Here is a 27,831-nt window from a genome sequence, read left to right on the forward strand (position 1 = left end):
AATTAGTTTTAGGAAAGGAGAAAGAGCTTTTATCACTTCCTTTTTTTTCCCTTGGAATAAAAACTAATCTAGTGTGACCTTTTGCCTTCAACAATGACTGTGTTTGCTGTTTTAAAGATTCCACTTGGTGCTTCTTGGTGAAAACAGAGGTTTATGTGCAAATAGTTTCACACCCAAGGAAACTATTGTTCTGTTGATTTATCTCAGATGAATGGATCAGAGATAAATGCTTCTTTATCTACCCTTCTAAGCACATTGTTGTTTAGAAGAAAAAACTTCTTCTATAAATTATTCCTATTATTCTACAGCATACAAAATTGTTGGACCAAAAATGACCCCAAGATCTGAAATCATCTCAGCCAATGAATGGTGTCTCCAACATGGCCAGTTCAGCATAAAGCAGTAAAGATTTACTCTTTTTTTTTTTCCTCTAACAAGTAAATAGCACCTGTCATAGTCTAGAGTGGTTGTTTTGGTATCGTGATTATTCTTTCACCAGGGGAAATCTGAAAGCGTATAAGCCTATCTCTTGTGACAGCAACTTAACTCTTCAGCAGTTTCCAAAATTGATTACATCTACATGAACGAAGCATGAGAATGGAAAGGAGAAGCCATATGTCTTTATTTTTGGTTTTATCAAAAGAAAGGCAGCCCTTACCATTGCATGTGGTGCTTGATCCATTATCATTCAAAATATGGGTGTAAAGTGTCCTTGTCTTCCATCAATAAAAGTGTCATGGAAAGAATCGTAAATTTAGAGTGAGATGTTTCTCTTAACTGCCAGCAACAGTTCACACTTTGCAATCAGCTTTACCTGCAAAGGTTTCTTGGCTAAAAGAAGGGTTGTAATTATTTCCAGCCGCAGCTTTTAGAGCTGCCTCCATGACCAGTTGGTCATGGAGTGACTATTTCCTTGGGCATAAGAGCCAACCAAGTTTGGGACAAGAGAATAGACTGAAGACAATCGAAGCTAAAGACAAGTCACTCCTCAGAGTGCTTCAGAAACCCCAAGGATATAAGAGGTAGTTAGGAACAAGGTTTTGAGTGCACCAGGACCAGCTGTACACAGTGGTCATCAGACATATACATCTTTGGGAGAATACCCAGTAGTGCACTATTCTTCTATCAACAAGACCTCATATTCATAAGGAATCTTACAGTTAACATGGGCAAAATGGCATATATTATTTCATTTGCATTCCCCATGGATCCATGAGGTTAAGAGGTCAGTAATGATTATCCTCGCTTACAGATAAATAGGTTTCAAAATATTAGATGACTTGTCTTGGGGTCACCTAGGGAGGAAACAACAAACTTAGGGCTCACAGTCAAGCCAAATTCCAGTACATTGCAATCCTTCTTGTACTCACTTTCTTATTGACTTTCCAACACTTTTCACAATAAGGGAACTTTTATCATATTGTATTTCAATAGCTATACTGTTTGTTAAATAAAATACCTCTAAACGTTTACAAACATTTAAAATTTGATTCTGTGTAAAGAAACTCCCCCCACACACGCACACAGTTACCTTAACTGTGCATGAGTATGCTTTGTGGAAAGCAGAGAATTGCAATATTTAATGCCAAAGTAAGGACTGCCTAGCACTGACCCGCTAGTTCTTTTCCTGGAGCATGTAGGTATATGTGGTAATCAGATGTGTTTCCTACATCCAGTCTGGAGAACTCAGCTCACACAGAAAAAGGGGTCAGGAAGCAGGGAGCAGGAAAGCAGAAAGTTGGGTATGACCTTGTGACCACAAGAACAGACTTTGGGGAGGTCTAGCAGAGGTCAGCATTAATGGTTAGGTACCAAAAACATTATTCTGAGCCATAACAATTCAAGTGTTGTTCAGAAGGAGCTTAAGTCTCCTTAAGTTTTCATGTGCCTAAAGATTCCAAACTAACCACAACTAACTTGAGTTCAGTTCTCAGCCCAGACAGGATAGAAGGGAAGGGTTCATTCATCAGAGTTGATTTGCTAAGCATCAAGACTTAATCTTGTTTGATGGTGTTCTTATCTTATTCCTAACTAGTCTTACCCTGTGTTACACTTTTTTTTCCTTTTGCCAGTCTTGGAGCTTGAACTCTGGGACTAGGCACTGTCCCTGATCTCCTTTTTGCTCAACGCTACTAGCACTGTACCACTTGAGCCACAGTACCACTTCCATGTTGCACATTTTAATAGACGTTCTATGAAACTGCATCCCAGGCCAATTAATAGGAATTGTGGTTCCATATATTAAAGAGCGGAGACTTCCAAGGAGACAGTGAAAAAAAAAAAACAACTTAAATTTGGTCTGCCAAGCTTTTCCCAAATGTTTTTCTTCAATTGCCTATTGATACCTTGTGGAATTAAGTTTGGGTACTTTCTAGCCTGGTCCTTTGGCCTGGAATTTAAGCAGAGGGACTCGTATCCTTAGATGAAGGGTGAACCCTGCCTTACCACTATCACCACCATTTTCACCAACTCACTGATTTTTTGCTGCAAATCTCAGTGGGCTGAATGGTCTTACTGCCGTTATTAGAGTCACCTGGTGGTTAACTAGATCTGAGAACTTCCAGAAGCCTTTTTGTTAGGGAGTTCTTTTTTAGACCACTCCCTTCCACTCCTCTCTGATCTGTTCTGTTGCCATCTGAAACATTCAGCATCTTCAGGCCTGAATCCTGACTAGAAACATAATAACACACCTAGATAGAGTTAAAGAGGAAAGTGACAAGATAGGGTTTTATATGACATATTGGAAGACTTTGGCTTTCACTTTAGAAATGCATCCATTTTAACACTACAGTAAGAGGAAGAAACTCTTATTTATCTTTATAGATCTGTAACTAGAATTATGTCTAACACGCATTAGATGCAAAGTAGATTTGTATCAAATAGAATTAAAGCTGCTTCATTACCTAGTCCTCCCTTGAACCTTTGTTTTCCGTATGTAAAGCAGGTATGACAATTATACCTATGTGGATGATATCTTTGCAGGGTAATTATGATTCTATGATGTAAAGAATGAAAGATCAGGGGCTGGGAATGTGGCTTAGTAGTAGAGTGCTTGCCTAGCATGAACTTGATTCCTCAGTACCACATAAACAGAAAAAGGTGGAAGTGGTGCTGTGGCTCAAGTGGTAGAGTGCTAACCTTTTTTTTTCCATTATGGGGCTTGAACACTGGGTCTTCCGCTCTTCAGCTCAAGGCTAGCACTCTACCACTTGAGCCACAGTGCCACTTCTGGTTTTCTGGTGGTTTATTGGAGATAAGAATCTCAAAGACTTTCTTGCCCAGGCTGCTTTGAACCAAGATCCTCAGATCTCAGCCTCCTGAGTAGCTAGGATTACAGGCGTGAGCCACTGGCACCCGGCCAAGAGTGCTAGCCTTGAGCAAAAGAAGCTCTGGAACAGTGATCAGCCCCTGAGTTCAAGCTCCAGGACTAGCAATAAATAAATAAATAAATAGGAATGAAAGATCAGAAAGCCCTCCCTGCTTAAAACAGTTTGTTTAAATTCTCATCTTTTGTGGTTTCAGTGACTGAAGAACTGAGTTGGTTTTGTAATTGTGTTTAATAATGGTTGATCACTGATAATAAATCATAAAGATTTTTTGGGGGCCGGGGGTGGGGTCCGGTCGTGGGGCCTGAGCTCTGGGCCTGGGCGCTGTACCTCAAGTGGTAGAGCCACCTTCCCAGCCCTCATAAAGGTTTTAAACGTATAGTTTTCCCAGAACTCAGTGAAGCTTCATTTACTTTAAATGACACAAAGTAGCCTATACCTGTACCTAGTTTTTCACAGATAGTCCTGGCTGTCATATCACTTTCGTGGCAGTTATCTTTTATTTTTTGTAAATCTTTTAGAATATTACATATACAAAGCTGCTAGTGATTTATTCTGTAAGTCAGTGTTTCTCATGTGCTCCTTAGTGGGTGGTGGTTGTGAAAATCTGCTTTTGTTTAAGAACCCAAGGAGATCATAAGCTGAAAAGAATGAGTACTAGAGATGTAAATGTCATGTGATCATCCCTTCCCCCAGCCTTAGTTATTATCTGAGCAAGCAAGACACATTTTAGTCCTTCTCTCATAAATCAAACGCTAGCTCTTTAATCTCTTCTCTCTGTCATTGTCTGAATTCCCTCCAATATGTGAGTAAGGCCCTTCGCCCCCCTCTAACTTACCCAACAAGTTGTCATTTGAAGCCCCAAAGTGACCTTCTAGATTTATGTGCTTCTCTGTTGAATTGCCCTGTGTGGCTGACCTGGATCAATGGATTGCTCATACTGCCTCTAGAAATACCATAAGCATAGGGTTTATGCATGTTCACATTCTTTCTTAGACTCTAGCTTCATGTTATAAAGGAGCATCTTCTTCCTGTTCCTTTTTCCAGAATAATGTCTGATCTACCAATCTGTGGGGATTTGCCAACTATAAAAGATTGTGTAAAGCGAAGTAACAAGACCATAGTTATTACTATCTGTTCTTTGTCTGTAAGAAAAATAGTAATAAGCTTTGATAGATCTCTTGTAAAGGTAATGGCCTGTTTAATAAATAACTATACTCATTACTTGTATTTGCACTTCATTCCCAAGGCTAACGATTGGTCTCTTTAATAAAATGTTAATAATTTAATAATTCCTGATGGTAACTTTGGTTAAATAAATATGTCAAATTGAGTAATTTTTTAAAATTCTTATGTAACTATATAATTGTTCAAACCAATATAATCGTGCTCTCAAAACTTAATGAAGAGCATCTGACATCTTATAGGAATTCCTTTGAAAATGAATTTGTTTATGCATAGGATGCAAATGTGCAACAAGGTTGAAAAGAAATTGCCTGACTCAAACTAAACAGAAATGTATTGACATACAGCAATTACATCACATCTCTAGGGATGGAACTCAGGCATTTGTATTTCTTCAACTTTCAGTGTGATTCTAGAAGTGAAGCCAATATTGAAAATCATTGCATTAGACAGTTTTAGGCTCTATAGCAACAAAATTTCTAAACTGCTTTCCTTTTGCCATGCTTTGATAACCCCCAAAACAACAGATGATTAGAGCTATTATGCCTTCCAACCTAACAATGTAAAACCATCTTCTTTTTTCTCTAAAGTCCAATTGGATGAGGTCTATCCTATAATTCCTGACCAACGCCCTGAAATCATCATATTCCCTTTCGACCTCCCAATTCTCATTATGAGTACCGTAAAATTACATGCCTTGGCACACAACATAGTCTGTGTTTATAGTATATGATATTCTTTCACAATTGTGAGCATTCCAAAAGTGTGAAGTGTTAAAAACTCCTTTTTTTTTCTTTCTAGGGAAATGATATTGATCCTGAAGCAGTTAAAGGTGGAGTGTTAAGAGTTGGAAATAAGAGCTGTGAGAATATACACTCACATTCTGAAGCCGTCTTATGTACAGTCCCCAATGACCTGCTGAAATTGAACAGTGAGCTAAATATAGAGGTGGGGTTCCTAAATTCCTCTCATGATGTAAATAAAGATGCCCATGTAATTATGTCACTTGTAGGCTTAAAATAATTCATTAAAGCTCATTTGTGTGTTGGCTTTAGCTCATCAGCTCAGCCTCAATTCCTAGCTGTTATATTTTTGGGGGGGGAAGGGGGGTCGGTTGTGGGGCTTGAACTCTGGGCTTGAGCACTGTCCCTGCGCTCTTCAGCTCAAGGTGAGCGTCTCTGCTTGAGCCACAGTGCCACGTCCGGTTTTCTTATTCAAAATAAGAATATGACGGACTTTGATGCCTAGGCTGGCTTTAAACTGTGATCCTCAGATCTCAGCCTCCTGAGTAGGTAGGATTACAGGCATGAGTCACTGTTATTTTTTTTAAGTGACTTTTTAAAAATATGTTTCCTTCCCTAAGCTTAGCTGGGTAAGTTTCAGAAGGCCTTTCTACTCACACTCACACTGGCCAGCAAGGGAATAAAGACACATCTAAGAATGTCACTTCCCCTGCCTCTTACCAGCCCAGGAGGCCACAAATACATGGAACCTTTTGAGTAAAAGAAGATATAGACACTGGACAAAGTAAGACAGCTAAATCAGATAACCTTGTACCAGAATGATTTTTTTTCATTATTCTTAATAGCTTTCTTTCAATACAGTTCACAAACCATACAATTTACCCATTTTAAAAATATAATTCAAGGGCTGGGAAGGTGGCTCAGTGGTAGAATGCTTGCCTTGCATGCATGAGGCCCTGGGTTTGATTTCTTAGCACCTTATAAGCAGAAAAAGCTGGAACTGGCGCTGTGGCTCAATGGTAGAGCACTAGCCTTGAGCTGAAGAGCTAAGGGACAGTGCCCAGGCCCAGAGTTCAAGCCCCATGACTGACCAAAAAAAAAATATATATATATATACATATATATTATTCAATGGGTATATAATGTACTTTATTAATTTATTGAAATTATAGTAATATATATAAGATTTGCCATGTCAAACATTTTAAATGTACAATTGGTAACATGAATTGCATTCATAGTATTGCATAATCATCACCATTGTCTAGTTCCAAATCTTTCTCAGTGCCCTAAGCATAAGTTACATAACTACTAAGCAATATGTGCATGACCATATGAAAATTAGAGACTGAATAGTGAAATCATAATTGGAATTTCAGAATGAACCACATGTACTAAACATCATAAAATATTAGAACTGGGAGGGACCTAAGAGATTTCTTCCATATGTCAAAACAAATGAAAATATTAAGAGACTTGATTTTCACATAATTACAGGATTATTAGTCTCTTAAGAGAGGTCATTCCTTCTTTGGCCATAGGACAGAATTAATATCTTACTATTGATTTCTAATTCTATGGTTTATTTTATATTGTATTACAATTATATATTTCTAATGTACCCCAGTTCCTCAAGATCAGGGACTGTTTTGTATTTATCTTTCTAACCCTAATACCTAGGTACAAATAGAAACAGCTAGGTGTCATAGAAGTACCTTGTGTCAGTATTCCCTAATTATTTGAATAATAAGGCAGACTTAAGGAATCTCCTATTACTCTGAAGGCAGCCATTCCATTTTCAGAATGATGATTAGTGGGTGGGCTTTGGGACAGAGAAATCATAATTCCCCTGAATAACATATCTTGTGTCTCCCATGGCTGAACTCTGACTTTTTATCTTTATTTCTAGTGGAAACAAGCAGTCTCTTCAACTGTCCTTGGAAAAGTGATAGTTCAACCAGATCAGAATTTCACAGGATTGATTGTTGGTGTTGCCTCAATATCAATAATACTCTTACTAGTATTCGGACTTTTCTTGTGGATGAAAAAGAGAAAGCAAATTAAAGGTGCGCTTTTGTTGTTCTTTGTCTTAAAAGTTGTGTTATGAATATAGCCGATATAGTTTAATATTGTCATCTACTCATGTGGGCGCTCTTGGAGGCAATCATAAAACTGTCTAGTTCTAGACCCTGGGCCAAAGTCTAATAGAATTGTGATAGCCAAATCTTTAACAAGTTCTTTCTTTCTGTTTCAAGATCTTGGCAGTGAATTAGTTCGCTATGATGCAAGAGTCCACACTCCTCATTTGGACAGGCTTGTAAGTGCGCGAAGTGTAAGCCCAACTACAGAAATGGTTTCCGATGCATCTGTAGACTACCGAGCCACTTTTCCAGAAGGTATGTTTCAGACTACTGCTCTGAGAAATACCTACACATATACCACCACAGTTTGTGGCATTGTTGATTGTTTTTGCTTTTTCCTTCATACAGTTTTATAAAAGCAGAAAAACATTTGCCTCTCCAAAGAACTATTTAATTTGCCAAAGAGTTACATGGCTCTTACTTTAAAATGAACTCATGTCTACATTGTAATTTTAGTGTCTGTAAGCTCTCTTCTCACGAACAAAATTTAATTTTATACCCTTTGATCAAAGGACTAAGCATGATGCTGTGGAACTCTCACGTCATTTTTAGCAACTCAGAAACAGTTAAGCTACAAAATATATTTTAATTTAAATACATAACTGCTACTTTTTTATCATTGAACCCTACACATTTGAAATAACCATTAATAATCTTTTGAGGTACTCTCTGTGAACACACCCTTTTACCTACAACATTCTAGGACTTAAATATATTTTGAATCTTATCTGAGTAAACCTCAGTTATGCTATTAAAGAAGGAGGGGCCAACATCATCTGTTTTGCAAAACAGTAGGGCTAATAATGGTCAGGTTCACCAAAGCAGTTCACGTTGTTTTATTTAAAACTCTCCTGGTCAAAGCAACATGTCTGTATTGTATCAGCTCCATTATCTTTAGAAACTACAGGACGTGAGTCAAGTACAAGCATTTCCCTAGTTGAATATTTACCTTTGGACAAATAAAGTGAGTCACAGACAGTTTTGGATACTGGAAAGTTAGAAGTTGCTCATCCAAACAAGTACAAGAGTAATAAGGCACTGAACATTTAAACATTTTTTAATGGTTGTGTCCTCATTATTTTTGAAAATTCTTTACTTCTAGAGAGATTTAGTGTCTATGCTCATAGGATTCCATTTCCCATTAGAAATCCGTTCCTTTAAAAATATATATATGGGTAAATAATGAAACCTAGCTTACTGTTTTCAAATTTAGATCTAATTTCAGTATTCTGTATTCATATATAGTCGTTCTAACTTGAGACAAAAAAAAATCACAAATATTCTGTTAAAAAACAACAGCTATGCTAATCGTTTGAATTCCTTAGCAAACTTTGGTTACTATGCCTAAGAAAAATGAGTTCTTCCTCTTACCTATCACGGAAATGATAGTGAATGAAGCGAGAGAGAGAGAGGGAAGAATGAGGATATGTATAGGCAGAACCTAACCATGAGAAAACTGAAGAGCTTTTCTCTCTCTTAGTGGTAGATCGTCTTGACAGTTGTTCCATAGAGGCTGAGCATCATGTATTGGGGATCTAAACTAGCTTCTGTGCCTTTTTTGGACTTAGCTAAGGAGTTAATAGAATTTTCCTTCCAGAGGACACTTGTCATGTATTTGACAAAGGATTTTCATCAATTCTTACACCTCTGAGAATTCCTACCTATGAACTCCTGGTGCAAATGTTTGGGAAATAAAGGTAAACGTCCAAATATAAAGAGGCTCATTTTGTTTTTAGTCCTCCAAAGAAGGTTTGGAGAACCTAACCCTTTGGAAACAAAGAAAAAAGCATTGACCTAGGCTTTTCTCTTCCTTTCCCTACCCAACATTTCAGGTACTTCCTGGATTCTCTGGATTCTTCCTGTAAGGTTGAATCTGTCTTATTTGCAGCTAGTGTCCATTATTATGAATGTAGGTGACTCACATCTTTTCTGATACCACGTTTTGAGATTTAATGTTCTAACCAAGTATCTATTTTTAACCAAACTCTTCACTGTACAAAAAATATCAAAAATGCTTATGTAGGGTTAGAAGTGATGAAAGTGCTATCAGCTTTCTTCCATCAAGTTCAAATTCTCTTTTATTTCAAACTATTATCTCTTGAGGCCAATAGGGAATCACCACGTAACCCTCTGTGTTACATGCCACTCTTCAGAACCTTGCCTCTGTAGTTTGTCTTTCAGTTGATTGCTGTGGTTATGCTTCCTCCACGTTGGAGTGTGTAGATGTAGTAGAAAGGGCAAACCAGGTGGTTTGTTCAGTCTTCTCTGCTTCACTGGACATTAAAAAAGACTCTTCAAATCCCACTTCCTTAACCATGAAATAAAAAGAGAAAACTTCTCCTTAGACAAGAGTACTTTCCTGAAGTTCTTATAGAGCTTTGGTTGTAAAGATCAATTTATAGGATCACTGATTTCTATCCAAATGTCCTCAGCTATGTAGTGAGATGGTACACTAACCTAGTACAAGCTACCTGCTCCAGCGACAGCATTCGATGTGTAGCCATCTTTCACAAGGTGAAAAATTTTCACAGTTGTTTTATAAATGTATATATAAACTATTGAATATCCTTGACCCAAAACTTTGAGATCAGAACTGCTTTAAAATCTAAAACATCAGTAGACTGAGACCTGGAAAATTCAAGTTTCAAGTCCAGACAGAAAACTCTGCAAGACTCCACCTCCAGTTAATCAGCAGCAAAATGCTGGACTCGAGATATGGCTCAAGTGCTAGAACACCAGGTGTGAGCAAGAAGGCCCGTAAGAGCATGAGGCCCTGAATTCAGTCAGTACAAGCACATACATAAAAATTTCAACATGAGCAATATGTTGGTACTCAAAATATTTTGGATTTTGAAGCATTTCAGATTTGAGGTATAAAGATCAGATATGCTCAATCTGTATATGTAATTATATTTCAGATCACAAATACTCAACCAGTGAAGCCTGTGCAGAAACTCTAAAATCTGAGATCATCCAAAAATCGAAACCACTTTTTCTTGTTTCAAGCATTGTAAATCGAAGTTACTGGATCTATATGTGTTTATTTCTATTTTGTCATATAAATTTTCCTTTTCTGGGAATCCATATGGGTTTTGTATAACTATTTCCACTAATAAATACTAGTGTCTCAAACGTCATCTTTCTCGTTTCTTACATTGAGCTGGACTGTTGTGAGACTGGGCCATTGTTTAGTCTCTAACTTTGCTATTTTCCAATCTTAAGGATATAATATATATATAACTAAATGTTAAGCTTGGCTTTTAGCTTATTAATTAAAACCTAAAGAAACTGAAGGTAAGCAAGATTGCAAAGATGACACTTAGTCTTCTTTGAAAGAAAATTTGTAAACATTTTCTAAAATGGTTGTATGAATAAGTCAGTATCTTTTCCTAACTTATTACCATTTTTCACAAACCAGTTTCTTTGTAAAGGTTCTTTCTGGCCCATTCAATAATATAACCATCATTTCTTTAATTTTAAAACACTAGCTTCCCTATTGATTCAGCTTGTTTTTGCAGTCTCGATTGAGTTTTCACTGCTGTTTTTGATTTGCTTTATCTTGCAGAACAATTTCCTAACTCCTCCCAGAATGGGTCATGCAGACAAGCACAGTATCCTCTGACAGACTTGTCCCCCATCCTCAATAGTGGAGACTCTGATATATCTAGTCCATTACTGCAAAATACTGTCCACATTGACCTCAGTGCTCTAAATCCAGAGTTGGTCCAAGCAGTCCAGCATGTGGTGATTGGGCCTAGCAGTCTGATTGTGCATTTCAATGAAGTCATAGGAAGAGGTAAGTCTTTCCATTCAGCTTTGGGTTAAGTACCATTTTCCAGTAAGGATTTTATCTTCTGTCTTTGCAGATTAGGGACGCAGACAATGGTGAAGGTTACTAACAACACTGATAATGAGTGCATGTGGTTTCTGTTCTGCAAAAATGCAGCCCTGCAGATCACATCCATGGGGACTTGCCCTTGTGCATGGAAGCAATTGGATTCCTTCCCACATATATTAGAAATAAATCCACCACTTCCTCTTCTTTCTCAGACTAGCAACTGTAATTTCATAGAAAGCATCATTTACTTCCTTTTTAAGTTCCAACATTTTCACTCACAACTCCCTGTAGTCTTTCTTTATCCCAAGAACAGTGTTGAACTCTTTGAATTCCTGGTTCATAAAGCAGTTTGTACTCCACTGGACAGCATGAAGAGGCAGGGAATTTATAGCATTCCCCTAATCTGAAATGACATATATCATCTGCACGATGCACTCCAATCTCTTTATACAAAGGGGAATGAATATTTGTAATAAGCCAGCCAAGGCAGCAATAACAGTTAGCATAAACAATATTTGAGGAAATATTTAGCAAGGAAAGAAACTAACCAGAAGTCAAGACATGAACTCCACACTTCTTTTTTTTCCTCTTTCTAAATTTTTTTTTATCCTTCCTAACAATTGGCCACTGATCCCTTTTATTCTATGTGTACTGTAGGAGATTGTGCAGGTATCTGCCAGCTTGATACAGGAGAGATGGAAGGAATTATTTGCCTTACATGAACAGGAAGTCTTCTCCTTTGCCTGTGACTGTGTGCCCACATTCCCTATCCCACACTCCAGGGTTTAATCCTGAGCAAGCTGCTTATTTTCTCAGAGAAACTTCACTGTTCACAAGCCTGTTTCCATACCTCACATGAAAGTAACATACAGTTGTATTATCTGCCTAAAAATTCAGTAATTACACCAATTTTAGAGTGTGTACCCTTGCTAATTATGCTCTACTTCTAATATCTGATGTAAAATTACAACTTTTGAAAATCAAGAAAGGTGCTAAAATAACAATCACTTCTCTAGAAGTAATAATCAGTAACCATCTAGAAATATTAATTAATATTTATTTATGTTTGTCTTCAGGGAGATAGGGACACTTATTACCATGAGTTTTATTTTATTGATCTTTGTGTTAGAAGAGGGCAGGTTAATGCCTGACACTCATATACTAAGCACTGAGGCATTTTTGGCTAGCTGAGAGAATTAACTGAATGACTTACACAGCTACCAGACATTTGGCACCTTTGGGAAAAAATTATTGCCACTGGATGAAAGGCTGCCATTGGGAAATGATGTGGTTAAAGCCAGAAGGAAATGCATGAAATGAGTCACAGTGAGCTTGTTTCATTTAGGCAACTTGCCTTTTCAGTTTCTGCCAATCTGGCTTACATATTAACCAGTGACTAACGGGGGAAATCCTTATTCTATAAGACTAAAATTATTTCTAGTATTTTCTCATTTCAGTTTACTGGAATATGGGGAGCTTCTTTTATTAAAAATGTTCATATTTTAAAAATATTATTTGATCCCTAAAAATACTTTTAGATTCCTATTTTTTTCTGCCATGATTCAATATTTTATAACAGTCTTTAATAATATTCATGTCAGCTGAAGTTTCTACTATCTATTAAATAGTAATATTGCATACACCATTGAAGCAAATCTGTATAAATAAAGATGTGTGTGTATATATACATGCACATGCAAATATACATATAGAAAATACACACACTTGATAGGTCATCCAAGTATCAAAACCAACACATTTAAAAGAATTTTATTTTATTGTAAAGTGATGTACAGAGGGGTTTCAGTTACATAAATAAAGTAATGAGTACATTTTTCCCTCCCCCCCCCACATTTTTTTGTTATACAGAAAAAAGAGGTGCAGGTCATGAAGGGCCTAATAAATAATTATTGGATAATTAAACATTATACAGTTGTAATCAAGTTTTTTCCTTCACACAGGGCATTTTGGCTGTGTTTATCATGGGACCTTGTTAGACAATGATGGCAAGAAAATTCACTGTGCAGTGAAATCCTTGAATAGTAAGTTTCACTTTACTAAACAATGAAGGATACTTGGATGGTGTGTAACTTATGGTGGTGTATAATAAGTAGTATAAAATGAAAGTGTTGACTAGCACTTTTCCTTATAGAAAAAAATAAGAACTATTGCTTCAATTATGGTCTAATTCTGAAAAGTTGTTTGATCTAAACATTTATGAAGATATTCTCTCTGAAATTACACACACACCCCTCAAAGATCTCATAAGTTAGGGTATAGGAGAAATAAGGATCTGGTGTGAACCATCATTTAACTATGTTGGGCCTATAATATTTGTTTTGAAAATGACATTTATGGAAACTGTTGGAAGCATGCTGGCACATAAAGTAGTAATGACTCATTTTACCCAGAGGCATTACTGTAATTATTTTTCAACCACAATTTTCCATTAAGAAGATTTTAAAAAATAAGACAGAAGAAAAATATGCTGGCAGAAAATCATAAGCATGGTATACCTCACTGATTCGCATGTTCAGGGAATGAGGTGTTCCAAATAAATTAAATTTCCTCCCTTTTGATGCTGGAATATTGCTTAAAAATTTAGCTCTTACTAAGAAAATCTTTTTGCACACTCATTTAAGAAACAGGGAATTCCAAACATACTAACCTTTATCAATAACTGAGAACCATAATTCTGGCCATAAATTACAATACTATATAGCCAATATATTTGTATACTACAACTTCTCTGGCACTGCTTTTGTTGACAAATCTCCCATTTCTAATTTTTGTTTTGTATTTTTTCTTTTTTTTTCTTTTTTTTGTCAATCATGAGGCTTGAACTCTGGGCCTGGGCACTGTCCCTGAGCTCTTCAGCACAAGGCCTTGAATTATGGTTCTGAGTGATCTGAGGATAACGGTTCAAAGCCAGCCCAGGTAGAAATGTCCTTTGAGACTCTAATCTCCAATTAACCACCTCAGATCTCAGTCTCTTGAGTAACTAAGATTACAGGTGTGAACCACCCAGAGTCCCCTCCCATTTCTAATTTTCTACCTACAGTTTTCAGCAGCCTTAAAACCATTAGCCAGCCAGGCACCAGTGGCTCACGCCTGTAATCCTAGCTACTCAGGAGGCTGAGATCTGAGGATCACAGTTCAAAGCCAGCCTGGGCAGGAGTGTTGGTGAGACTCTTATCTCCAATTAACCACTGGAAAACCAGAAGTGGTGCTGTGGCTCAAGTGGTAGAGCACTAGCCTTGAGCTGAAGAGCTCAGGGACAGTGTCCAGGCTCAGAGTTCCAGCCCCCAACCAACATTTCATTTTACATATTTATTATATTAAAATAATTAAATGAACAAATAGAAAAACTTGCCACAAGATACACTATTGCCACACCATTTCAGCCATTTTAAATGCAAATCTTCATGCTAAGCACCATTCTCTAGAGTTTATTTTGTTGAATATCCAATTACAGAGTAAGTAAAGGGACAGTCTACATAAAACGTAACAAAGTTACAAGTAATTAAGTCTTACAGTCAATAAATGTGGTTCATAGGAATTCTTATGCCCTGCCATTTGTATTCAGGACAATCCTAACACCAAGAAATATTTCCTTCTTGGTGTACATGGATTACTGTTCAGTCCATATTGACTTCCATTGTCTTTTCCAGGTATTTAGGTATTTAGATACTTATTATTTAGGTATTTATGATAATTGGTCTTCAAATTCTTCTAGTGTAAAAAGAAAGTATGACCGACCACTATTTTCATAAGTAAGGTTTTTGAGATAGTCATTTGTCAATGGATTTTTTCATGGTTTATACATTGGTAGTAGAATTGAGCATTTGCAACAAATACCATGTGGCCCATGAAACCAAACTTATTTACTACTGACCCATGCAGAAAAAATTGCCAGTGTGTACCCTAGAAAATCACTACAGAAATAGACTGGTCTGCTGCTCTATCAGTGTTCTGTACAAGACCAACTGATTGGACTCTATTTTACCAAAGAGATTGTGAGTGATAGCTGGAAGGCACAGCTCAAACGATATCCTAAAATGTGGTCCGTTAATGCATGCTGAATACTTTTGAACTGAATGAAATAGTCTCTTCCTAATTGTTCTTTTTCTTTCTCTACTTTCTCCCTTAAGCTGAGACATAAGAACTGAAATTTCCCTTCTCCAAGGCAGCTCATAGAAACTAAGACCACTCTCATTCAAAGCCATCAATAAGCCCTTGAAAAGCTACACTAACATTTCTTCCTTTCTTTCCTATAGCTGGCCATAAAGCAATTCCTTGACCTAGCTTGGTCAGAAATTACCTCATTTTAAAAGAGATCTTGTCCTATCGTCTAGAAGAAGGACTGCCACATAACATAACAAACAAACCCCATGTGTTTCCCATTCAGTGGTATGCTAGTTGTCCAATCACATTTCTATCAGCTGTCCATTCTCCATCAAATCCAAGATATGGCTCAGTGGTAGAGTGCCACCTAGTGAGGCCCCGAGTTCAAACCCAAGTACCACCACACACACGCACACACGCACACACACACAAGTAAGAAAGAAAACAAGAGACCATTTATGTTGCCTGTGTGCTTAAGTCTTCATTTCTGAAGCCTTCTCTATCTTGCAAAACTTATGCCTAAAGAAATGTTATGCTTTTCGGTTGTGCTTTCCATTTCTTACCTGTCTTTAGCTTTAAGATTCTCAGATGTGACCCTTGTAGTAGATAAGGAAGTGACCACATCTTTCCACCTCTACAACACCATTCATTCAGGTGTATTGTTAAAATAAATAAATAAAACACTCTGAGGTTGAGGCTTCAAGACAAGTACAACTGCTGCTGTGTTTCATTGCTCTTCCTATCTGATTTTGACAAAATATTGTTCTGTAATGAAGTTAATGTTGCCACCACTGTATTTCTCAGGAATCACGGACATAGGAGAAGTTTCCCAGTTTCTGACGGAGGGAATCATCATGAAAGATTTCAGCCATGCTAATGTTCTCTCGCTCTTGGGAATCTGCCTTCGAAGTGAAGGGTCTCCACTTGTGGTGTTACCTTTCATGAAACATGGAGATCTTCGGAATTTCATTAGAAATGAGACTCATGTAAGTGTGTTCCCAAGCTTACTAACTGGTGTACTAACAGTAAGCCAGCCATCCCATCAAAGTATGCCAGCTTTGAGTCAAGTGTATTTGGCTATACATGAGTTAAAACCCAGGGTCCCCACTTGCTAGACTGGTGCTCTCTCACTTGAGCCTCACCTCCAGCACTGCTCACTGCTGGCTGTTTTCGAGATGGAATCTAGCAACCTTTTCTGCCTAGGCTAGACTTGGATGACAATCCTCCAGATATCTGTCTTCTGAGTAGCTCAGAGTACAGATGTGAGCTTCCAGAACTGAGCTCTGGGACAATAACTCTTAATTGCCCAGCAAGCAACTTTGTTTTGCCCTCCCTCTATTTGGTACCCTAAGGTCATCTTTGAGTGCCTGCTGTGTTCCAGACAATAAGCACAGCAGAGGAGGACCAGATGCAGAGAAAACTCTAGGAGACCTAATTACAAATGAATTCTTTACCACCCACTCTCCTACCTAAGGACCTTCATATTTGCTACTGCCCCTGCCTGGAAGACTGTTCCCTCAGATATCTGCATATTCATTCTCTCATGTCCTTCAGCCCTTTGCCCCAGTGTTTTTGTCAAAGCTGTTTAAAATTGTCCTGGGCCTCTCTCATCCTCATGCCTTCACTCTGTCTTCTCTTCCTCTATCACGCTTAGCAGCGCACCGAGTCTGAGCTGTGCAATTTGGTAGACATAAACCACCTGTGAAAAGTGTTTATGTGGGGGCTGGGAAGGTAGCTCAGTGGTAGAGTGCTTGCCTTGCATGCATGAGGCCCTGGGTTCGATTCCTCAGCATCACATAAGCAGAAAAAGCAGGAAGTGGCACTGTGGCTCTAGTGGTAGTGTGCTAGCCTTGAGCTGAAGAGCTAGGGGACAGTGCCCAGGCGCAGAGTCCAAGCCCCTCAACTGACAAAAATAAATAAATAAACAAATAAATAAATAAATGTCTGTGTCAAATCAAAGTATATGCAGAATACACTCCAGTTGAGTGATAAAAGATTAAATATCTGATCATCGCTAACATTGTTTGCATGTTGAAACTGTTGTAAATTTTTCACCATTTTAAAACGTTTTAAATATGGTTACTGAAAAAAATTTAAATTATAAGCATGGTTTGCTTTATACTTCTAGTAAAAAGTGCTGTATTTGACAACAAACAAATAAATAATATTTCCATGTGGATGGATGGATGGATGGATGGATGGATGGATGGATGGATGGATGGATGGATGGATGGATGGATGGATATAGATTTGTCTGTGTTTTGTTTACCTCTATGGCTCCATCACCTAAAATTGTTGTTAGTCCAGAAGATATTTGGTAGATTAATGAGCTCAAGGTTATAAAAGAAGATCACAGTTTCTTGCAAGTAGCAGTTTTCTTTATGACATTTATGTCAAGATCTAAAGAGTGAAGGGAGCAAGCTTTGGTCAGACAAGGGCCAAAGAGGACAGGAATCCCCACCACTGAGTTTAGTTGAAGGCCTTAGGTTCCGTTTTGGTACCTGCCTTCCAGGTCTCAGTGGAAATCAACAGAGTAGTTTTCTTCTTGATCAAAGACTTTATAAACAGGGGATCAAGTTCTCAAAGAAAATATGCTCAAGGATAGCAGAGAAATAGTTTGTATTCAACCAAAAGAATAAGTCATTTCCTGTGAGTGAATTTTTGCAGATAAGGTGAACTCAACTTGCAAAAGCACAAAGCTACCCTGACATCTCATTTTAACTCTTATCATTACCGATGACTGACTTAATAGATGTAACTGTATTACTTTCTCTAGAATATCATTACTCCAGTACTTGTCCCTTTAAAACGCAGGAAATCAACACTGATATGCCCCTTAACTCTGATACCTTAAAAGACAAGCTTACATCACAAGACACAGCTTCACCATACACTTTGGGGCAAGGGCTGCAATCTTTCTTGTGCCAGTCTCTGTGTCCACAAGTAAGGTTCCCTTCTGTCCACATCCCCTCCAGCATCTGTTGTTAGAGTTCTTGATTATAGCCATTCTAACTGGAGTGAGGTGGTATCTCAATGTTGTTTTGATTTGCATTTCTTTTATGGCTAGGGAGGTTGAGCATTTCTTCATGTGTCTATTGGCCATCCTTCTTTCTTCTTCAGAGAAGTTTCTCTTTAAGTCATTAGCCCACTTATTTATTGGGCAGTTGTTTCTTTGAGGATTTGTTGTTGGGGGATTTAAGTTTTTGAGTTCCAAGTATATTTTAGATATGAGACCCTTGTCTGTTGTATGGCTAGTGAAGATCTTCTCCCAATCCGTGGGCTTTCTACTGATCTTGCTTTGCTGGTGATTCTTTTTCCCCTCACTCCTCTGACTGTCTCCAGGGCTTCACTGTGGACTTGCATAACCTGTGTTCCCTTCTTCTTGAAAGCTGTAGCAAACTATTTTTTCAATGGCAGTTGCCTCATGCTGTTATGGTACCTGCAGAATAATAAAGCCCATGTTTTAACACGCCTTCAGTTTCCCATCTGAAAAATAGAGTCCCTGCCATCTACATTACAGAAGTGTTTAAGAATTAATCAAAATTCATCAAAACATCTAGTCTGGTGTTTTGCTTATAATAGATACTTAATAAGTACTTGTGGCTATCAATAGTATCCAATTATTGGGGGTTTTTTTGTTTTGTTGTTTTGTTGTTTTGTTTATCAGTCCTGGGACTTGAACTCAGGGCCTGGGTACTATCATTGAGCCTCTCTGTGCTCAAGGCAAGTGTTCTACCACTTGAGCCACTGTGCCACTTCTGGCGTTTTCTGCTTATGTGGTGCTGAGGAATCGAACCCAGGGCTTTATGCATGCTAGGCAAGCACTCTACCACTAACCCACATTCCCAGACCCCAAATTATTGCTTGAAACAAGCATTATTATTATCATCATCATCATCATCATTATGATTAATATTATTAAACAGGTGTGATGGTACATGTTTGTAATGTCAGCTCTTGGGAGGCAGAGGCAGGAGGATGGAGAGTTGAAGGTCAATCTGAGCTACATAGTGGGATTCTTGTCTCAAAATAATAACTAATAGTTCATAGAAGCACTTCAGAAGAAGCTCTGCTTCCGAAGTATGAATTTTCAAACCAAGATCAGCATTAGAATAATGGGTGCTCAGTTTATTCTTTTCCAATTCTCTTTGATTGCAGAACCCAACTGTAAAAGACCTTATAGGCTTTGGTCTCCAAGTAGCCAAAGGCATGAAGTATCTTGCAAGCAAAAAGTTTGTCCACAGAGACTTGGCTGCAAGAAACTGTATGTAAGTATACGGATGTCAGTGTCCAGAGTACAAATTAAGCCTGGGAGAGTGTGTTTCTCCCTATTCGAGGGTAGTGAGAGTGCTTTCTCTTCTTATGTAAAAATCTTTTTATTTCCTCCACAGTTAAATGCAGGCCTGTAAACCCTGGGGGAGGTGGGTGGGGCTTTTGGACTTTACCACGTCCAGAATTTAAAAGGTTGCTCTCTATAGGGGATCTTACACAGCTGTTGTATACTTTTGCTTTTCTGGGTCCTTCCCACTGGTAGCCCCTCCAATGTTGTGGTTTCACACTGTGTTAGTGCTTGGGAGGGAGAATTTGATCTTCAGCATTTTATGGTGAAAAGAAAGGGGGCTGGTAAGACAAATACCAATATGCATTACTTCCCCCAGAGTAGACTTGAAGTCAGCCTGCAGAAGCCTTACCAAAAATGGTATTTGAGAATGAATATACAAAGAACTTTTATTTGTGTCTGGCTGCCTGGCTGTATAACACAACAGTCAACAGTTTGTAATTGATTCAGTGCTTTCTCACTCGCACAGCACTGATGCATGACTGATGGTATGTGTGAATGAAGGAGCTGTGCTATTAATCTCCTACCTTAGTTTTGCTTTAAACAAAAATAACACCATATAAGCCAACTTGAACAAAGGATACATAGCCCCAATTAGCAGAAACTTATTTTATTAAACCTGATTCTTTTCTTATTTGCTTTACTGTGTATCCTAATCTCAAGGGTGGGGATTTTATATACTGACACAGCTTATTTGAGAAGGAAGAGTAAAAAAATAATAATCCTACGTCATGTCTCTCCCATGGTACTGTGCATTGCTGACAGGTTGACAAGTGAAGATTAGTGTTTGGATTTGGGCATTCTATTTGCAACGAAGGAAAGCTGGGAGCTGTACCTTTTCTCCAGATATATATTAAAGAAAAACAAATTTTCCTATGCCATACCATTCAGAATGTTTCTGTTGAATTCATAATGTAATTGTCAAGCATTTTTATTCAAAAGCTCCACTATAATTTAGTGTTAGTCAATAGGCCAGATGAAGCTCTGGCTTCAAAAGTTATGAATTTCAAATATTAAAGTCCCTCATTCAGATCTATAGATATTTAGCCTCATGGTAAATTATTTGCTTTCAGTCACCAATAATAAGTTTTGCCCTTTGTGTAGGTTGGATGAAAAATTCACTGTCAAGGTTGCTGATTTTGGTCTTGCCAGAGATATGTATGATAAAGAATACTACAGCGTACACAATAAAACAGGCGCAAAACTGCCAGTGAAGTGGATGGCCTTGGAAAGCCTGCAAACCCAGAAGTTTACCACCAAATCAGATGTGGTAATGTATTTGTCAGTCCTGAATTTCTCTTCTTTTTCTTTTATACCTATAGTTTCATGGCAAAATAATATTTTTAGAAGTTGAGCACCAATAACTTCAGTTATCTTCAGATGGGAAACTGGAGATAATTGTCTGATAGGTAACCATAATATATGTTCATAAATTCCCAAAAGTACTCGCAGCATAGCACACTATGCTGAGCTACATCTCCAGGCTTTCGTTGCCTTTTTATTATTTTTTTTTTTTTTGTCAGTAATGGGGCTTGAACTCAGGGCCTGGGCACTGTCCCTGAGCTTTTTTGCTCAAGGCTAGTGTTCTACCACTTTGAGCCACTTTGAACCACTTCTGGTCTTCCAGTGGTTAATTGGAGATCAGAATCTCACAGACTTTCCTGCCTTGCTGGCTTCCAGTCAGGATCCTCGCCTCACAGCCTCATGAGTAGCTAGAATTACAGGTGTGAGCTACTGGCGAGCTTTCATTACCTTTTAAAGGCACCGTCACCATCACCAGCAGCATCGTATGGCAAAAGTCAAGGCTAGCTTCCTTTCTTCTTTTCTTTCTATCTTTCTTTCTTTCTTTTAATTATTGTGCCAGTCCTGGGATTTGAACCTAGGGCCTGGGCACTGTCCCTCTGTCACTGAGCTTTTTTGCTCAAGGCTAGCTCCCTACCACTTGAGCTAAAGTTCCATTTCTGGTGGTAATTGAAAGAGGGACTTTCCTGCCCAGTTGGCTTTGAACTACAATCCTCCGATCTCAACCTCCTGAATAACCAGGATTATAGACATGAGCCACAGTCTACTAGCTCAGAAGAGGGTTTTGAAAGTTCAGAAGCAATTATTGAGAAGAAACTGCAAGTATGAAGTGAAGGAGACAAGCAGAGCAAAACCCAAGAGAAGAGACCCAAAAACCAGAGCAAGAGCAACTTCCATACAACTGTGATATCTGGGAGGTAGAGAAACATTGAGGTTTCCATCCTTCAGGATAGCAACTGTGGTAAATGAATACAAAATGGGCAGAATATAATATTCATAGAGGAAGTGAACTTAAAAAGAGAAGTGTTGGCAGCTAGTGAGACATGAAGGAGTGTGGTATTGGGAAGTGAGGTGTCATATTTTTTTCCTTCCTGTGAGTCAGCAAGAGGGCTAGGTGTGTCCCCTACTGACTGGTTAAGTCTTCCAGTGAAAGCATGTCAGTTTCTGTTCCTGTATGGAGGCAGAGGAGACAGTCAAGAGTAGGTCCAGGTAACTGATTATTGGTTTTCAATAACTAATTGTGTCATACACAGGACATGGAAACACTCAGATCTCACATCACAATAGTCACTCAGATATTTGATTAAAGTTTCTTTTTCTGTAGATATGATAATGCTACTTCTTTTTCCCTCTCATTGAATGATACTACTAGACAACATAGGGCAGAACAGACTAATTCATACGTAATGCTGCTTTGGCAAATGGTTACTGATTGCATATGTCCACAGAGTTTTGCTTCAAAGACAGTACAATCTTCTGAATGTTGACATGGACCACTTCCAAAAGCCTGTAATAAGCAGTGTGCGTGTTGAAACCTGCAAGTGAAAACTTGCCTGCTTGTAGATAGTCTCTCTTTGGCAAATGCTCAAATGTAGTTCAACTAATCTTGGGATTCTTTAAGCCCATTTAAAACAAAACTCGAGTGACTACTCATGGAATTACTCATACCTAGCACAAGTTCTTTCATTAAAATCTGTATCTACTTCTCACTTGTTCTAACCAGCTGGGTACTTCTCATCATCTTACATGAACCTATAAAATAAATTCTATCTTCCTCAGGTGCCCATCACTCTTTCTGAAACTGTTTTCCATGCTCACAGATATCTCTTAGGCTTTTCAGAAAAGTTCATCACTTTGGTTCCATTTCTCTATTTACCATCATGATCTTATTTTTCTATGTGAGTTATCTGCACAACACTCAACTCTTATTAGCTCCAGGATCTATTGGTAATTTGGACAGTAACCTAATAATTGTACATGACCAAAGGTCAATAGATATTTGTTAAGTTAATTTTTAAAGCAAAGTCTAGAATTGAAGGTTAACACAATAAAGTTGTCAGAATTACTTACAAGATTCTCAGGCTCTAAAGACTCTTAATTTTGAAAGAATGAGTTAGATAGCACAGTTATCTAGCTCCTAATTGGAAAAGGGGTTTGTGTTCTGCATTTAGACCAGGGCATTCAGTTGCCTCAAAAAAAGAAAAGACAAAGAGAAAGAAAGAAAGAAAGAAAGAAAGAAAGGAAGGAAGGAAAGAAAGAAAGAGAGAGGGAGGAGAGAGGGAAGGAAGGAAGGAAGGAAGAAAGAAGGAAGGAAGGAAAAGCTGGGCAAAGACAAAGAGCTATGAATGGAAATTTGTATCATTAACTGTAGAATCTACCTGTTTGTTTTTTTTTATTTCAGTCACAACATTCAAAGGCATGCATTATTTTTCTAGCTGAGTATTGTGAGCTATACTTGCTTCTGTTTCATATTTTCCTACATCATCTGCTAGTTGGCCTTTTTCCCCTGCACTCTCCAAGCTTCTGATTTTTCAGGGCCCATGTCCTCTATAGGCTTCTCAGTCTAGGAGTGGCACAAAGGTGTTGCTAAATAAGTACTGATTTCCTGGGTCCTCTGCACAGGGTGATCTGCACATGTTGAATTCCTGTCCTTGTCACGCTCACCTTGGCACCTATCCAGGAAGAGATAATATATATGACCTGATCTATCCTGAGTAGAGTGCTTTAAATCAAGAAAATGCATACTTAGTGAAGTTCAGTAGACCTAGCAAGACCCCAGGGTCAAGAACTCTTAAATGTTTATCCCAGTGTGAATTCAAATATATTGGAGAGTTTTAGCAAATCAATTAACCTTGCCTGTCCCTTCAAGCTTCCTATAAAGTACTGATAGAGCTGATTTACATAACCTAGTATTTTAACATAAAATTATAATTTTACTTAAATTGAACTTTCTGTAGAGAATGTTGTTGCCTAGCAGTTTTATTATTTCTGATTTTTATGGTGAGTTTTCACTTACGTAGATTATGCCTTCCTTTTTGACATGAACGTTTAGTTATGATTGAATTTCTTAAAGAGTATCTATATATTCCGTTTAAAATGCCATAAATTTAGAGTCTGGAAAGCTTCTTTTATCTTTCTCTCTTACTAGTAATCTAAAGTTGGGGTGAAGCTATTGAAGTAGAGGATAGTATCATGTTAGAACTTGGAAAATGTACTCCAGGAACTAGAAATGAAATCTTAATCAACACGTAGATTTAACATATTCTTTTAAAAACCTACATTGACTTGTCATCCAACCCTTACCCAGCTCTGGTTTAAATCAGCCATGAAATATATAACTTAGTCATGACCTTTCAGGAAATTTTTGCCTGAAATAACAGTATTGAAAATGTTAAACCAAGGTTAGCTACTAAAACCTACTGATTTCTTCTCCTATGTGTATGATCACACTCTTCCCGCCTGGATTCCTTTCTTTCTTTCTTTACTAGTGGTCTTTTGGTGTGCTTCTCTGGGAGCTGATGACGAGAGGAGCGCCCCCTTACCCGGATGTGAACACCTTTGATATCACTATTTACTTGCTGCAAGGCAGAAGGCTCTTACAACCGGAATACTGCCCAGACCCTTTGTGAGTAGGAGTCCTCACAAGATCTTCTCCCTCTCTCTTTTATATTCTGTACTTTGCCAGAATTACTTGCGTCTCAGGAATCTTTCATCACATTCTTTTTCCTCCCCCTGAAACAGGTATGAAGTAATGCTAAAATGCTGGCATCCCAAAGCTGAAATGCGCCCATCCTTTTCTGAGCTGGTCTCCAGGATATCAGCAATCTTCTCCACTTTCATCGGCGAGCACTACGTTCATGTGAACGCTACTTATGTGAACATAAAATGTGTTGCTCCGTATCCTTCTCTGCTGTCATCACAAGATAACATTGATGGAGAGGTGGACACATGAGGCCTGGGTGCTCCACCAGCACCCCCTCCCCTCGGAAAAACATCATTGTACTAGCATGAAGCAGAATTCATGCTTTCTTCAACAGTTTTCACTGCCTGGCCTTCGAAAGGTCATCCAATAGATTTTGCTTTTGCCAAAATGGCACTAGTGTGGGACTTTATATTGGTCATACTAAGGAACTTTTGAGCTGACAAAGCCTCAGAACTACAGGAGGCTTTGTCCACAGGTGAGTGGGGGCCGAGAGCTGTGACAACACTCCTGTCAGACCGGAGTCCAAAAGCTGAATTCTGGGTTGTGATTCTTAAACTCAAGCAGAGTCCCACTTGAGTTCACATGAGGATCTGGTGTAATGAATTCAGAAAACACAGAAAAGGTGGTCTCATCCAGGACAGCTGTGGCAGCCCCACCAGCAGGACACTCATTCAGAATTCCAGTGTTTCGAAGAACTTTTGTGGGTTATAGTGTCATGAATCTTTTCTTTATTGCTATTTCACTCACCCCTTTATCAGACATTCCTTTTTAAATTTTTGTATACACATTCCTTTGGTTGAAGGAAATCCATAGACGATGCACTCAAAGTTTCAAAATAGCATGACCTAAGTGTGCTTATAAAGTAACAGGGATATTTATGTATTGTACATAGATGACATTAAAAATCCATAATATAGCTGGGAGCAGTTTTAGTTCCTCGGCCAAATATTTACTTGTCATTTAAAAATCAACCATTGTAGAATGATACCGTCTCAGTCTAATGAATGTGACCATTTAGACATTGTGACTATGGGTTTTTTTTTCTGCTCTTCATAAATGACAAGTTTGAAACTAAACAATTTTTGATGATAAATATTTTTAAAGGTAATTCAGCATGTTTCTAAAGCAGACTACAACCAACTGAGAGAATCACTGTTCCAGGCAAGGTTCATGTGTAGAACAAGAAAAAGGTTAATGGGCTAGAAATAGTTACTGCTTCAGATGGTAGCTACCCACTTCATAAACAACTGGAAACCAAACTTTTAGGGAGTCCCACTGTGTATTAGGTCATGCTTTTTATTTACCAAAACAGACTTGCTAGGCACCAGGGGTTATACCTGTAATCTTAGCTTATCAGGAAGCTGAGACCTGGGGATCTCAATTTGAAGCCAGCCTAGGCAAGAAATTCTGTGAGACTCTTATCTCTAACTACCAAAAGCCAGAAGTGGAGCTGTGGCTCACATGGTAGAGCACCAGCCGTGGGCAAGAAAGCTAAGGTACTGAGCCCAGGCCCTGAGTTCAAGTCCCAGTACACATCCACATGCACACACACACACACACACACACACACATACACAAACACACACACACACACACACTTTCGAAACAAATAAACAGAGGACAGCTGGAAATCCTGGATTGTAGTTATTCTGAACAGAACTTTTGGGATGTTTTGTTCCGTGGATTTTTGTGCTTTCTACTGTACAGTGCATGTGGTATAGGTTACTCTAACTGGTTTTTCCAATGTAAACAGTGAAAGTATTATATTTTTATAGAAATGTTTATTTTTTATGATATAAAAATTTTGTTAGGCCACGCACACAAAGTACTGTACTGTGAACATCTCTGAAAAGGTATGTCCGACTGGGAATCATAGTGACATGATTTCAAATGGCTGTAAATAGTGATAAGGAAATGTGGTAATTGCCAGAACACCCCACCCTCATTACATCACCAGGACTTAAAGCCAAGGGTTAATAGAGCAAGCTATGACAAGTGTGTGCTATGCTAAAATCCAGTAGTTTAGTTTGGCTGTTGTTGTAGGAAAATGATTCCAACCAAAGCTCTTTGCCAATGATGGGACTTACCAGGAAGACACAAAGAATTGTATTGCAAAGATACTGCAGTTCCCATATTACTACTTTAAAACTGTGAAGAGTAATACTAATTCACAGGCTATTGTAATGATGGATTGCAAAAATAAATAAAACCTACCATTCTGCAGGAAGAAATCACTGTCTCTATAAGAAAACACATCAAAGCTGGGCGCTGGTGGCTCATGCCTGTAATCCTAGCTTTGGGAGACTGAGGTCTCAGGATCTTAGTTCAAATCCAACCTGGACAAGAAAGTCTGTGAGACTCTTATCTCCAATTAACCACCAGAAGTGGCGATGTGGCTTAGAATGATAGAGTGCTAGAGCCTTGAGCAAAAGAGCTCAGGGACAGTGCCTGGGCCCTGAGTTCAAGACCCACAACTGACAAAGGAAAAAAAGAAAAAGAAAACACATCAAGAATAGAAGGAAGGCAGGCATGATGGCCTCCTTATAATTTCAGCAGTCAGGAGGCAGAAGCAAGATTGTAAATTCCTGGGCTATGTAGGGAGATTTTGTCTCAAAATACAACAAAGAAAAACAAAAACCCAATCCAAAAAGAGCTTGTGGAAACAACCCACTAACAGGACTGCATACCTGTATATACATGTTCCAGAAAGCTGCAATGTGAAAATTCATGTTTTCTATTTATGAACTTTTCTAGGTTAATGTGTCTGGACAGATTGTGGGAGTAATTCTTCTAAGAATTAGTTACTTATCACTGCCTATACCTGCAGTTGAGCTGAATGGTACTTTGTATGTTAATAGTTGTTGTTCTGATAAATCATACATGATAAAATAAAGTGATATGATGTCTTGTATATGGAGAGTTGGTTATTGCTAGTCATGCTTGATTACCTACCCCATTTCCATAATGACAGAGGAAGCCTAAGATTGATTTCACCTGGCTCCATCGAACTCATCTACAGATGAGAGGCTTAGCTACGTTAATGCACTGTCAGTAGCAAAAGGAATTTGCATCCTTGAATCTCTGGAAATCTCCCTCTTCTAGGAGAGGGAGGGGTTGCCAGGAGTTACT

The 27,831-nt window shown here is 38.3% G+C and overlaps 1 protein-coding gene across 1 annotated transcript in view; it reads left to right on the top strand.

Annotated features, from left to right (window-relative positions):
• Positions 1–25,967, top strand: part of Met (MET proto-oncogene, receptor tyrosine kinase) — a 107,652-nt gene extending 81,685 nt beyond the window's left edge. Inside the window, exons 12-21 of the mRNA XM_042696004.1 lie at positions 5,313–5,459; positions 7,164–7,320; positions 7,510–7,650; positions 10,961–11,191; positions 13,195–13,275; positions 16,163–16,344; positions 19,517–19,626; positions 20,802–20,967; positions 24,488–24,624; positions 24,741–25,967. Coding sequence (XP_042551938.1) covers positions 5,313–5,459; positions 7,164–7,320; positions 7,510–7,650; positions 10,961–11,191; positions 13,195–13,275; positions 16,163–16,344; positions 19,517–19,626; positions 20,802–20,967; positions 24,488–24,624; positions 24,741–24,951 — 1,563 coding nt within the window. The 3' untranslated portion in view covers positions 24,952–25,967. The remainder of the gene's footprint in view (positions 1–5,312; positions 5,460–7,163; positions 7,321–7,509; positions 7,651–10,960; positions 11,192–13,194; positions 13,276–16,162; positions 16,345–19,516; positions 19,627–20,801; positions 20,968–24,487; positions 24,625–24,740) is intronic.
• The last annotated feature ends 1,864 nt before the right edge of the window (positions 25,968–27,831 follow it).

This window comes from Dipodomys spectabilis, unplaced genomic scaffold, assembly GCF_019054845.1.
Source record: "Dipodomys spectabilis isolate Male_0828 unplaced genomic scaffold, ASM1905484v1 ptg000197l, whole genome shotgun sequence".
Classification (NCBI taxonomy): domain Eukaryota; kingdom Metazoa; phylum Chordata; class Mammalia; order Rodentia; family Heteromyidae; genus Dipodomys; species Dipodomys spectabilis.